General features: G+C 42.7%; 1 protein-coding gene across 2 annotated transcripts in view; it reads left to right on the top strand.

Annotated features, from left to right (window-relative positions):
• sgms1a (sphingomyelin synthase 1a) overlaps positions 1–14,436 on the top strand; it is a 23,640-nt gene extending 9,204 nt beyond the window's left edge. For both annotated transcript variants that reach the window (XM_027176680.2, XM_027176678.2), the window contains 5 exons: positions 1–625; positions 4,367–4,484; positions 5,999–6,152; positions 7,345–7,511; positions 11,137–14,436. The exon at positions 1–625 is cut by the window's left edge and continues 165 nt beyond it. In XM_027176680.2, the coding sequence (XP_027032481.1) occupies positions 27–625; positions 4,367–4,484; positions 5,999–6,152; positions 7,345–7,511; positions 11,137–11,325 (1,227 nt within the window). In that variant the 5' untranslated portion in view covers positions 1–26 and the 3' untranslated portion in view covers positions 11,326–14,436. The remainder of the gene's footprint in view (positions 626–4,366; positions 4,485–5,998; positions 6,153–7,344; positions 7,512–11,136) is intronic.
• Positions 14,437–14,694: the final 258 nt, after the last annotated feature.

The following is a 14,694-nucleotide window of genomic DNA, read 5'->3' as shown; positions in this document are numbered from 1 at the left end:
GACTCCACCCCTTCTCTGACTCGGCCATGAAGGAGGTGGGGAGCTGGTCGGCAGCAGAGGTTACTGATTGGCTGGCTGAGGAGGGAATGCTGGAATATTCCGAAGCTCTCAGGGACGTAGACGGCGAGGCTCTTTTGCGACTTTCCGAGTCGGATTTTCGAAACCCGCCTCTGTGTCTGGTTGCTGGAGACAACGGGAGGCGTCTTCAGGAGCGCCTGGAGACGCTGCACATCGCCCAACACATGGGTAACCATGGAGACAATCGTCATGTCAAAGGGCACCTCGGAAACGGGGAGATTCTCAATGGGGCGGCGAAGAACGGGTTCCGATCAGACGCGGTCCGGATCCATATCCCTCGTCCATCAGAGAGCGAGCGCACATCGTTTCCCACAGAGTGGTACAAAACGGGCGTGGCCTTTGGGTACGCACTGTGCTGCTTCATCACCACGTCCATTGTGATTTCCATCGTGCACGAACGAGTGCCAACCAAAGAGGAGTCTCCGCCCCTGCCGGACAAGTTCTTTGATCTGTTTGATCGCGTGCAGTGGGCGTTTTCAATCTGCGAAATCAACGGTATGCTCCTCGTCTTCATCTGGTTCATACAGTGGATCCACCTCAAACACAGGTCAGTCACACACACTGTAACACACACTGTAACGCACACACACACACACACTGTAACGCACACACTGTGACACACACACACTGTGACACGCACACACTGTGACACACACACTGTGACACGCACACACTGTGACACACACACTGTGACACACACACACACTGTGACACACACACTGTGACACACACACTGTGACACACACTGTAATACACACACTGTAATACACTGTAACACACACACTGTAACACACACACTGTAATACACTGTAACACACACACTGTAACACACACACACTGTAACACACACTGTAATACACTGTAACACACACACTGTAACACACACACTGTAACGTACACTAGTAAAGTACACCTCTGTGTGTAACAAAGTGTAAAACACACACTGTAACACACACACTGTAACACACTGTAACACACACACTGTAACGTACACTAGTAAAGTACACCTCAGTGTGTAACAAAGTGTAAAACACACACTGTAACACACACACTGTAACACACACTGTAACACTGTAACACACACTGTAACACACACCAGTAATGTACACATCAGTGTGTAACACACACACTGTAACACACACTATAACACGCACACACTGTAACACACACACCGTACCACACACACAAAAGTACAGATCAGTAACACACACTGTAACAAACACACTGTAACACACACAAAAGTACAGATCAGTAACACACACTGTAACACACACACCGTAACACACACACAAAAGTACAGATCAGTAACACACACTGTAACACACACACCGTACCACACACACAAAAGTACAGATCAGTAACACACACTGTAACAAACACACTGTAACACACACAAAAGTACAGATCAGTAACACACACTGTAACACACACACCGTAACACACACAAAAGTACAGATCAGTAACACACACTGTAACACACACTAAAACACATACACTAAAGTACAGATCAGTAACACACACTGTAACACACACACCGTAACACACACTAAAGTACAGATCAGTAACACGCACACACAGTAACACACACACTGTAACACACACACTACAGTACAGATCAGTAACACACACAGTAACACACACACACACACACACACACACTACAGTACAGATCAGTAACACACACACTGTAACACACACACACTACAGTACAGATCAGTAACACACACACTAACACACACACACACTACAGTACAGATCAGTAACACACACACTGTAACACACACACTGTAGCACACACTACAGCACAGATCAGTAACCCACACACACTGTAACACACACACACTGTAACACACACACACACTACAGTACAGATCAGTAACACACACACACTGTAACACACACACACACAACAGTACAGATCAGTAACACACACACGGTAACACACACTGTAACACACACACACACTACAGTACAGATCAGTAACACACACACTAACACACACACACACTACAGTACAGATCAGTAACACACACACTGTAACACACATGCACACACTACAGTACAGATCAGTAACCCACACACTGTAACACACACACACTGTAACACACACACACACTGTAACACACACGCACACTACAGTACAGATCAGTAACACACACACTGTAACACACACACACACTGTAACACACACACACTACAGTACAGATCAGTAACACACACACACACACACACTACAGTACAGATCAGTAACACACACACACTGTAACACACACACACACTGTAACACACACACACACACACACACACACACACACACACTACAGTACAGATCAGTAACACACACACTGTAACACACACACACTGTAACACACACACACACTGTAACACACACGCACACTACAGTACAGATCAGTAACACACACACACACACACTGTAACATACACACACACTGTAACACACACACACACACACACACTACAGTACAGATCAGTAACACACACACTGTAACATACACACACACACACACACACACACACACTACAGTACAGATCAGTAACACACACACTGTAACATACACACACACTGTAACACACACACACACGCACACACACTACAGTACAGATCAGTAACACACACACTGTAACACGCACACACACACACTGTAACACACACACACACACACTGTAACACACACACACACAAACACACACACTACAGTACAGATCAGTAACACACACACTGTAACACGCACACACACACACACTGTAACACACACACACACAAACACACACACTACAGTACAGATCAGTAACACACACACACACACTACAGTACAGATCAGTAACACACACACACACACTACAGTACAGATCAGTAACACACACACACTACAGTACAGATCAGTAACACACACACACACTACGGTACAGATCAGTAACACACACACTGTAACACGCACACACACACACTGTAACACACACACACACACACACTGTAACACACACACACACACACACACACACACACACACTACAGTACAGATCAGTAACACACACACACACTACAGTACAGATCAGTAACACACACACACACACACACACACTACAGTACAGATCAGTAACACACACACACACTACAGTACAGATCAGTAACACAGACACACACACACTACAGTACAGATCGGTAACACACACACACAGACACACACTACAGTACAGATCAGTAACACACACACACACACACACACACACACACACACACACACACACACACACACACACTACAGTACATATCAGTAACACACACACACACACACACACACTACAGTACAGATCAGTAACACACACACACACACACTACAGTACAGATCAGTAACACACACACACACACACACACACTACAGTACAGATCAGTAACACACACACACACACACACACACACACACACACACACACACACACTACAGTACAGATCAGTAACACACACACACACACTACAGTACAGATCAGTAACACACACACACACACACACACACTACAGTACAGATCATTAACACACACACACACACACTACAGTACAGATCAGTAACACACACACACACACACACTACAGTACAGATCAGTAACACACACACACACACACTACAGTACAGATCAGTAACACACACACACACACACTACAGTACAGATCAGTAACACACACACACACACACTACAGTACAGATCAGTAACACACACTGTAAAGTAACTTTACACTTACTGTCAGAACACAATGAACCTTCTCAGCTTGAGTGGGTCTGAAGGTCACTTTAATTAAACACCCCATTGTACCCTAAAGACTAAATCAGATACCCTTCAGATTTCTGTTCATGTGATAAATATTTAACATTCTTTAACAATACATTAATTAAATTATATAAATAAATAAATCTATTCCGTTAGTTTGAGTTTGAACTGCAGTCATGAGAGCAAGAGATGATGTAAGTTACATGACATTATGGGATTATTGTACACATGGTTTGATTTGTCAGGTAAAGTAAATAAAAAGAAGGTTTGTAAATAATTGTGTGTGTGTGTGTGTGTGTGTGTGTGTGTGTGTGTGTGTGTGTGTGTTAGATGAATCTCAGTATATAAATAAATCTGTTAACAAAGTTAGTCTCTATAAACGTTATGGTGGTTAAGTACACTGGCAGTATCATATATCTGATCTAGCATTTTCCTTCGATGTGTGTGTGTGTGTGTGTGTGTGTGTGTGTGTGTGTGTGTGTGTGTGTGTGTGTGTGTTCAGGTCCATCGTTGGACGGCGTTTCTTCTTTATTGTTGGAACACTGTACCTCTACCGATGTGTTACCATGTACATCACCACCTTACCTGTGCCAGGCATGCACTTTAAATGTGCACCCAAGGTAACACACACACACGCACACACACACACACACACACACACACAGAATACAGAATACAACTCAATTACTTCTAGGCATAATTTGGCAAAACTGTCACTTTAAATTAAAATTTAAAACTATTAAAATTTATAAATAGAATTAGGAACTCTGTCTTTGTGTGTGCATGTGTGTGTGCATGTGCATGTGTGTGTGTGTGTGCAGGTTCACTCTTAGCATGTGTGGTGTTCACTAATCATTAATTAAAAAACTATGCTAATGGTATATATTAGTAGTTAAAGGTGCGGTCTCCGATGTTTGTGAAATGCTTCAGAAAACCGAGTTGGGACGACAAACTAAACAAAAACAAAACAAACGTGTAGCCAATGAGCAGAAAGGGGCGGGGCTTGTCGATATGGGCGGAGAGAGCGTTTAGTGTGCGTGTGTGACGTTAGCAGAAAGCGGTTTTAACATCGACATGGAGGATAAACACAAAGAAAGAAAGAGAAGAAAGACTTACGATAAGGACAAGAAGTAGGACGTGTTAATATAGGATCAGCTTTCCAGCGCTGGAGAGAACTGAAGGAGCAGGAAGTCGGCCACATATTCACAGGTTGGAGTTTCCCGAGTCAATAACTCCTGAGCTAAACGCTGTTACTACACAAATAACACCTCTTTTCTATCGTAGTAATGTAGAGAGGCAGCTACAACCGCGTTTTGTGTAGTAACAGCGTTTAGCTCAGGAGTTATCGACTCGGGAAACTCCGACCTGTGAATATGTGGCCGACTTTACTTAAGACGCCGAGGCGCTTTTTTCCTTCTCGATAGGTGAGTAACGTTGGTTTTGCTTTGTTACACAGAACTAATATATGCCTTTGTCCTTTACATCATTATGCTTGTGTGGCATTTTTGCTTGTTTGTTTATCTACAATCGTATTGTTCTTCCCTTCAGCTATGATAAAGACACGTTTCTTTCTGTTAGTCGCCTGGGTTACGTACGTACGTGTGGGCGGAGCTATCGATACAGGGGTGGGACCCGTTTGGGTTAGGGGCGTGTTTGTTTTGGTGATTTTATATGTCAACATTGGCTTACAAACAGCGGAGACCGCACCTTTAATTGTAAAGTTTCAACTTAATATTTTTGTTAAGTAGACGTCAGTAAAATAATTTTTATCCATTTCGACATTTAGTTCCTAATTAATTTGAATCCTGATTAATTTAGTTCCAGTTAAAAGGTTCAGTAAAAGTTTAGAGAAAGAAAATGTGAAGATGTAAGAAGCTGTTGTGTAACAGACATCTCAGCTCCTCTCACTGAGGCGTCTCACTTGTACAGAAACACAAAACCTTACCGTTTAGTTTTCTTCTGTTGTTTTCTATCTTTTTATTCTCTTTTTGCTTTGTTCGATTCTTTCAATCGAACATTTTCCTCTTTTCTGATTTTTTGTTCTTTATCAGTTCTCTGATCTTTATTTGATCTTTTAATTTTCTTTCTTTCTCTTCCTTGTATTGATATTTTTATTCCTCTGTGTGTGTTACAGTTGTTCGGTGACAGAGAGGCTCAGCTGAGGCGCATTATGAAGATGATGTTGGGCGGCGGTCTGTCCATCACGGGCTCTCACTCCCTGTGTGGGGATTATCTGTACAGCGGCCACACTGTCATGTTAACACTAACATACCTGTTTATTAAAGAGTGTAAGTCTGCATTCTCTCTCTCTCTCTCTGTCTCTTTCTCTCTCTTTCTCAGAGAGAGGGGGGAGACGAGAGTGAGCTAGAGAGAGAGGGACGGAGGAGAGGGAGAGAGAGAGAGAGAGAGAGAGCGGGAGAGAGAGGGGAGAGAGAAGAGGGAGAGAGAGAAGAGAGATAGGGGAGAGAGGAGAGAATGAGAAGACAGAGAAAGAGAGGAGAGAGGGGAAAGAAGGGAGAGGATAGCGAGGAGAAGAGAGAGAGGAGAGCGAGAGAGGAAATAAACGAAAGAGAGAAAAGGAGCGAGAGAGAGAGGGAGAGAGAGAGAGAGAGAGAAAAAAGAAAGAGAGACGAGAGAAAGAAAGAGAGAGTAAAGAGTAGAGTAGAGGAAGATAGAGAGAAAGATGGAAAGAGCGAAGAGAAGAGAGAGAGAGAGAGATAGAGAGAAAGAAGGAGTTTGTAGAAAAGAGAAAAGAAAAGAGAGGAGAAAGAGGGAGAGAGAGAAAGAGAAGAAGAGCAGAGAGAGGTAGAGAGAGATGAGACGAGAGATAAAGAGATAGAGAGAGAAAGCAGAAGATAGAGAGAGATAGAGATACAGAGAGACGAGAGAAGATATCGAGAGATAGTAGGTGACGATCGAGATAGAGTGAGTAGAAAGACGAGAGATAATGAGAGATGCGAAGAGGCGCTAGTAGAGAGATAGAGCGAGAAAGAGGAGGAGATCGTTAATAGAATAATGAGTAGCGAGAGCTACATAGGGAGAGAAGAGAGAGAGGAAAGAGAGAGAGAGGAGGGATGGAGAGAGAGAGAAAGATAAGCAAGAGATAAAGATACAGAAGCGAGATCAGGAGGGGAGCGAGAGCTTCTGTGTATCCATTCTCTCTGATCTCTCTCTCTCTCTCTCTCACTCTCTCTCTCTCTCTCTTTCTGTCTCCCCCCCCCCTTCCTTTCACACACCACACACACACACACACACACACACACACACACACACACACACACACACACACACACACAGAAGAACACAGTTGTGTGGTCTGGTGGTAATATTTGCCTTTACACTACTTTCTGTTGTACATCTGTTAGTGTACTAAAGTGAACGTGTGTGTGTGTGTGTGTGTGTGTGTGTGTGTGTGTGTGTGTGTGTGTGTGTGTGTGCGTGCGTGCGTGTGTGTGTCTGTGTGCGTGCGTGTATGTGTAGATTCTCCACGGAGGTTCTGGCCCTATCACTGGGTGTGTCTCGCTCTGAGTGTCAGTGGGATTTTCTGCATCCTATGGGCTCATGATCACTACACGGTGGATGTGGTGGTGGCGTACTTCATCACCACACGTCTCTTCTGGTGGTACCACACTCTGGCAAATCAGCAGGTGGGTGTGGCCTGAGTTACTCCTGTGACTCACTTTTCCATTCGGAGGGTGAGAGATCCAGAAAAAACATCCCTAGCAACTATCCGGAACACCCTAGCAACCATGTACAATACCATAGCAGTAACATAACCATCTAAGATAACAACCACTTAGCAACAGTATAGCAACCACCTTGAACATTGTAGCAACCATGTAACAACAACCAATCAGTAGCCTAGCGATCATGTGTAAGATGAGAGCAAGCACCTCCCACTCATAGCATATATGCCATAGCAACCACAGACAAAGGCCCTAGCAACCCCCTAACATCAAAGAACATTTTTGTAATTTTTAATAAATGCAATTAATGTTTTTGCTAATAAATTATTATACTTTATTTGTACTTTAAAATATTAGTAAACAAAGGAGTAAATAATAGTAAATAATAATAATTATACAAAATAATAGCAAATAATTAGTAAATAGACTAACGGGTAATAAATAAATAAAAATAAGTCAAGTTTGCGATGTGTACAATTCTTTAAAGAGATCTTGAGCGAGAAGGCAAAACAAATGTATTTTATTTCTTATAAGACACAAATTTATACATAAGGCATAAAAGAATGTCACAATCGTCGAAGAAAACGTAACAAAAATGATCCCCGTTAAAAAGTCAATTCTCTAAGGTGGTAAAGCTGCTCATTCTTCTTGGCCAAATGCCTCCGGTTTCTGCACAAACTGCACTTTTGAGGTCTCCTTAAAGTCGCTGAATGATATTGAGGTCAGGAGGCTGTGATGGTCTCCAGAAGCTTCACCTTTTTCTGCCGTAACAGGTGGAGAGACGACCTTGCCTTGTGTTTTGGATCATTGACATGTTGGAACATCTGAGAGCATCCCATGCTCAAAACAGGGACGTGGTAGCCTAGTGGTTAAGGTGTTGTGCTACCAATCGGATGGTTGTGAGTTCGATTCCCACCAAGCTGCCAATGCTGGGCCCTGAGCGAGGCCCTTAACTCTCAATTGCTCAGTTGTGTGTGTATATATATATAAAGAGATAAAAATGTAAGTCGCTCTGGATCAGGGCAGAGTATAGAGCAATAGAATACAAATTGTCTAACAGTATTACCTAATAACATGCTGCATTCATCTTGGCATCAATGTTTCTTACCTTCCCTGTGCCCTGGAGCTCACACAGCCCCAGAACATACGTGATCCACCACCACGCTTTACAGTGGGGATGGTGTACCTTTCACAGTAGACCTTGTTGATTTCTCTCCAAACATAGTGTTGTGACTATAAAGTTTAGTTGTGGTCTCATCACGCCACATGACTCTGCTCCAGAAGCCGTGAGGCTTGGCTAGGTTCTGTCTGGTGTTCTGAAGGAGGGTCCTTTTTGTGGCTTGTGAGCAGTAACGGCTTTCTCCTGGCAACTCGACCATGCAGGCCATTTGTAGAGCAGCCTGTATTTCTCTCAAAGTTGTTCAGATATTTAAGAAAGAGGTAGGTCTTCACCCGTCCTTCGAAGAGACTCAGCCGTTCGGACCTCTAGGGGAAGTTCATTCCATCACCCTGGTGCCAGAACAGAACAGAGTCTTATTGTATACTTACCTCTTCCCCTGAGAGATGGTGGGACCAGTGGAGCAGTGCTGTAGATCTGAGGGTACGAGGTGCAGTGTGAGGAGTGCTGAGGGCTTTGAGGTTTATATCTGATGTGTTCAGCTACAGGAGCCAGTGGAGGAACACAGCAGTGTGGTGGTGTGGAGAACTTAGGCAGGTTGAAGACAAGTCACACAGCTGCATTATGGATCATTTACAGAGGATGAATTGTGTTCATATGTAGACCTGACAGAGAGAGCTGCAGTAGTCCAGTGTTGTCATGACAAGAGACTGAACACGTACCTGAGCAGCCTGTGTGGGGAAAAAATGACTGAATCCTTCTGACGTTGTAGAGAAGAAACCGACATGAACATGTCACATTCACAACGTGTGAGGAAAAGGACAGATGAGTGTCCACAGTTACCCCAAGGTTGTGAGCTGTGACTGAAGGGAAGAGCAGATCATTGTGTAGGGATATTGTAAGATCGTGACCTGGGGATGGATCACATGATGATCAGAAGTTCAGTTTTGCTGGGATCGAGTTTCAGATGATGAGCCGTCATCCACGATGATATGTCTGATGGACATGCTGAGATCCGAACAGAAGATGTTGTGTCTGAGGGAGGGAAAGAGAATAAGAGTTGAGTGTCATCAGCATAGCAGTGGTTAGAGAACCCATGTGAGGAAATAACTTTACCAAAAGTGTGAGTTTGTATAGGGATAAAAGAAGTGGACCAAATACTGAGCCCTGTGGGATACCAGTGGAGAATTTGCATGGTGCAGATGTCACTCCCCACCATGTTACCTGATATAAGCACCCTTCCCTGTAGGAAGAAAACCATTCCCAAGCCGATCTGCCAATTCCAAGACTCCTGAGGGTGGACAAGAGAATCTTGTGGTTGACCGTATCAGATGTTGCCATAAGGTCGAGGAGGACGAAGACAGATGAAGCTTGGCTGATCTAGCAGCATTTAGTTTCTCAGAGACCTCCAAAAGGACAGACAGTTGATTATAGACAATACGTTTTGAAAGAAAAGAGAGAAGTGATACCGGTCTGGAGTTACGGATGTCTGATGGATCCAGAGCAGGTTTCTTCAGGATGGGAATAACCCTTGCTGTCTTGAAGGTAGTTGGTACATGACCAGATGTTAGGGATCTATTGATGATGGTGGTGATGAAGGGAGATGGTCTTGTGAGATGGTCTGGAGCATAGAGAAAGGGACTGGATCCAGTGGGCAGGTGGTAAGATTGCAAGACTGGAGCAGTTGCAAAACCTCTTCTGCTACTACGGGCAGAAGTGAAGGTCTGGCAGATTTTCTAAATCCTCAACCTGATTCAAGTCTTCAGCAGTCAGGTAGAATGAAGCAGGTGGAGCTGGGGGTTGAGTAGTGAGGAGGAGATGTTGTGTAGCTTACATGGGTCTTGAGCAGACGTCGCGTCTGTAGAGAACCTGGCCAGGAGCATACGGTAAGGGTGGAAGAAATTACAGTTGGATGCAGATCTTGGCTATCCCTCTGCTGATCTGAAAGCCAAGGAGAAGAACAAGAAGTCTTCTTGGGTTTAGTGTTAAAGGGACAGAGATGGTCCATGGTTGAGGAAAGAGTGGGGAGAAAAGTGTCTGTGGCCGAAGTCCAAGGGTAGTGAGGAGGATGAGTCAGGGTAAGGAAGAGATGAGAGTTCTAAAAGCTACAGAAGAAGTGGAGGTAGAGTGGAGGTACAGACACAACAGTCTCAGGTGTGGAAACGTCCCTTTAATAGCCATTTGGGGCAAGTCGTGGCCTAATGCTTAGAGAGTCTGACTCGTAACCCTAAGGTTGTGGGTTCGAGTCTCGGGCCGGCCACGACTGAGGTGCCCTTGAGCAAGGCACCGAACCCCCCAACTGCTCCCCGGGCGCCACAGCATAAATGGCTGCCCACTGCTCCGGGTGTGTGTTCACGGTGTGTGTGTGTGTTCACTGCTGTGTGTGTGTGTGTGTGCACTTTGGATGCACAATTGTACTTATTATAACAATAAATAAATAAATAATGTTTGTATTCTGTTTCTCCTCAGTGTTTGAAGCAGGATTCGCAGATTAACGCGTTCTCTCGTGTCTGGTGGTTTCGTCTCTTCGGCTACTTCGAGCGAAACGTCCAGGGCGTCGTTCCTCGCCACTACCAGATGCTGTTGCCATGCCTCCGGTTACCATGCCGACTGTCTGCAGCAGGATGGGTGAAATTTAGCTACACAGACTCGCTCTAATGTAGGAGATGGAGTGGAAGTAACAGAGACTCGTTTGCCATCCGCCTGCAGCCTGGGCTCAACACTGTGATGTGGATTTTCCTTCTTTCGGAATTTCTGTTTTAAACGTTAAACGTCCCTGAGAAGACGACAAAGCGCCAAGAAAACGATTTTAATATATACAACGCTGCCAAAATTTCTGATCTAAATACATACATATAAAGATAAAAGATAAATTAACCACCAAATAGTATCTGAAGAATTTTTTGGTATTTTTTTATAAGTATATTGTGATCATATTAATGGAGAGGTAGGAAACTTTTTCTAACGACTTTGGCAGATTTATTTTCCCAAAGTAAACAAAAACAAACTAAAGTGTTGGATGTTTTTTAGATTTGTATTTTTCCTGAATGCTGGAGCGTCTCACTGGGATATGAGATTTTTTCAGTGCCTTCCTCCTCAGCGATCCAACAACCCCACAACTTCACACCGCTGGTCAGCTTGAGCTCTGAACGTTTCTTCGTCTCGTCGTGACCAGATTTGATTGAATGTAGGTTAACGGTTAAAGTTCCAAAGAAATTTTAGGTGTTTCTAAAAGGTTCAGGGTTTTGTTTTTTTTTTCTTTGCTAATAATGAAGTAATAGAGATGAGTACGGTGGCCTGGAAATGCATCACAGAACAAAAACCCAAGTACATTAACGATACAGAAAAGGGCCGAGTTTATGGAACGATACGCGTTTGTTGTTGAATGTTGTTTTCAATTCGTTCTACACCACAAAGCTACTGAATCCTGCTCTCTGATTGGTCAGGTGTTGATTAATTCTCTCTAACAGCAGCTCTGACCGTATTGCGGGTTTTTGTTAACGTACTGGCTCCGATGCCTTATGGTTTCCTTGGTAACAGCTTGTTCACAGGGACGTTTCCGTAAGGGGAAACGTTTCCAGGTAACATTCATAAAAGGAGTCTCCAGCGTCGGCACTTTGTAACAGAGTTAAAGCTGTAGGAGTTTTAGGTGTTTTGAGACTTTTGACGGATACTAGGTTTAAATTGGGAATTTATTTAAAAGTATAAATGCAGAACATTATTCTTTAACATTAAATTCCGCGATTAAATTCCGCAATTGTTTTGCTTTAAAATTTCTCCGGGGACACAGTGGCTTAGTGGTTAGCACGTTCGCCTCACACCTCCAGGGTTGGGGGTTCAATTCCCACCTCCACCTTGTGTATGTGGAGTTTGCATGTTCTCCCCGTGCCTCGGGGGTTTCCCCCGGGTACTCCGTTTCCTCCCCTGGTCCAAAGACATGCAAAGTAGGTTGATTGGCATCTCTGGAAAATTGTCCGTAGTGTGTGTGTGTGTGTGTGTGTGCCCTGTGATGGGTTGGCACTCCGTCCAGGGTGTATCCTGCCTCAATGCCCGATGGCGCCTGAAGACACAGGCTCCCCGTGACCCGAGAAGTTCGGATAAGCGGTAGGAAATGAATGAATGAATGAATAAAATTTCTCCGGTATAAAATAAGTACAACTCTTCAGTTCGGTCTGTATCACTCCCAGCATCCCTGATTATTTCCTTGCAGCCACAAAGCCCTTAAGTGTGTTACTCCGTCAGCGTATCTGAAATAACATCAGCGTACGATGTAAGACTGATAAAAACGAACACAAATCCAAACGTAAGTAGGTTTATAGATGTTCATGTCCAGCAGCGAGTAAAAGGAACGCGTGAAGTTCAGTCCCTTTCTGTTTCCTGTTGACGTTTCAGTGTTTCTGTTGGTTTGTGTTTACAGGCCACCGTAGCTGAGCGACATGACTTTGACAGTGTCGTGTCTCACACTACGTTTTTCAGAGTATTGTAGCAACTGTTCTATTTCGTAGCAACGTTCCCTGGATGGTGTTCAGTTTTATTTGTATTCATTTTAAATACTAAACCAACAGTTTTAACACTTTTCTATAGCAGGACACCTAAAAACACAAACCTTAGCTAGCTAAGTATTACGATAAAGTCATGACCAAGTATCGTGATGTTTTGTGTCACACCGCTCACTTTTTACTGCCAACTCAATCTCCCTCAAAACAAGAGACAAACTTCTCTACTAAAATCTGCACAAATACGTACAGTACACAACGTTAGACAGAACACAGAACACCGACGTGGTATATTAACAACTTTATTATTAAATTTGCACAATTTCGATAACGTAGTATAAATAATAAATCATAATAATATCACATGACCAGAATGTATTAAAAAAATAATCCAAATTATGATTGAATTCAAAATACAAGATGTTTATGTTTATGTTCCTAAAGTTAATTCTATAGCGATACGCTGTGTTTCGATTGGCTGAGAGAAGTACGGCATGTTTTGATGTGCCGGAAAAAAGTATCGTGTGTCCTGATTGGTCGAGGTTGTTCCATTAATATACCGGTGTGTGTCGATTAGAGTATTTTACACACCGGCATCATTATTATAATAACGTGAATGTAAAAAAAAATCTAATATTTATTAACCGGTTTTAAAGAAATGAAGCACTTTATAACATCTTTATCCAAATCGGTGTGTAGTCTCGATCTTCCGTAAGAGGAGCTCTGTTGCTAGCATGCGTTGAATCTAAGCTAAAGTTTAGTTGCTAATGCAACTCGAATGTGGTCAGATGTTTGCCGATGACATAAAACATCTTACTATTTAACACACAGCTTGTCTACTGTTATATTTGAGCCCAAACAGCTGGAGCGATGTATGTAGCCAACAGGTTTCATTTCTGACTTTAACTGAACGTGATCGTCATGTTAAACTGTAAACTTTACACCGTAATAACTACGCGCTAAACGCCCGTTTGTCTTATTTCTAAAAAAAATGTTAACTCTTACGTTTCCTTTCAGAATTTGATCGTAAATTTACTGAGATTTTAAAGTCATCCAATGCATTAAAGCTCAAAATCAAACTGACTTTTCTCGTGTTAACGTATTTAAACGCTTAGTGTTCTTTTTTTTTATGTCTTTATGTGAATCAGAGACTCATGTAAGTAATTATTTTTCCTCGTTGTCGACGTTTTCCTGTTTGTGTGTTAATAAATGAGTATAATATGAACCACTTAATGGTGGAGTTTTAATAAAATCTTTAATTCTGTAATTTGAAGGCTGTTTAATGTGTGTTGTTTTTGTTGTTGGACATTTTAGACTTCATACAGACTTTTTAAATGACGTTTAATATATTAAAATGATTTTAATTCCGCGGAGTGACGTTCGTGTCACTGACATTAACATCAGAATTATATCATTTTTTTATTTAAAGTTTTAATAATTTGTAGTTCCAAATTTTTATAAATGTTTTTTTAACATTATTTTAAACATCTGTGACTGATTTCAGACTGAAATTCTATTTTTAAATATTTAC

Source organism: Tachysurus fulvidraco, chromosome 12 (assembly GCF_022655615.1).
Source record: "Tachysurus fulvidraco isolate hzauxx_2018 chromosome 12, HZAU_PFXX_2.0, whole genome shotgun sequence".
NCBI classification, from domain to species: domain Eukaryota; kingdom Metazoa; phylum Chordata; class Actinopteri; order Siluriformes; family Bagridae; genus Tachysurus; species Tachysurus fulvidraco.
The sequence above is the reverse complement of the archived record's forward strand: the minus strand, read 5'-3'. Positions and strand labels throughout refer to the sequence as shown.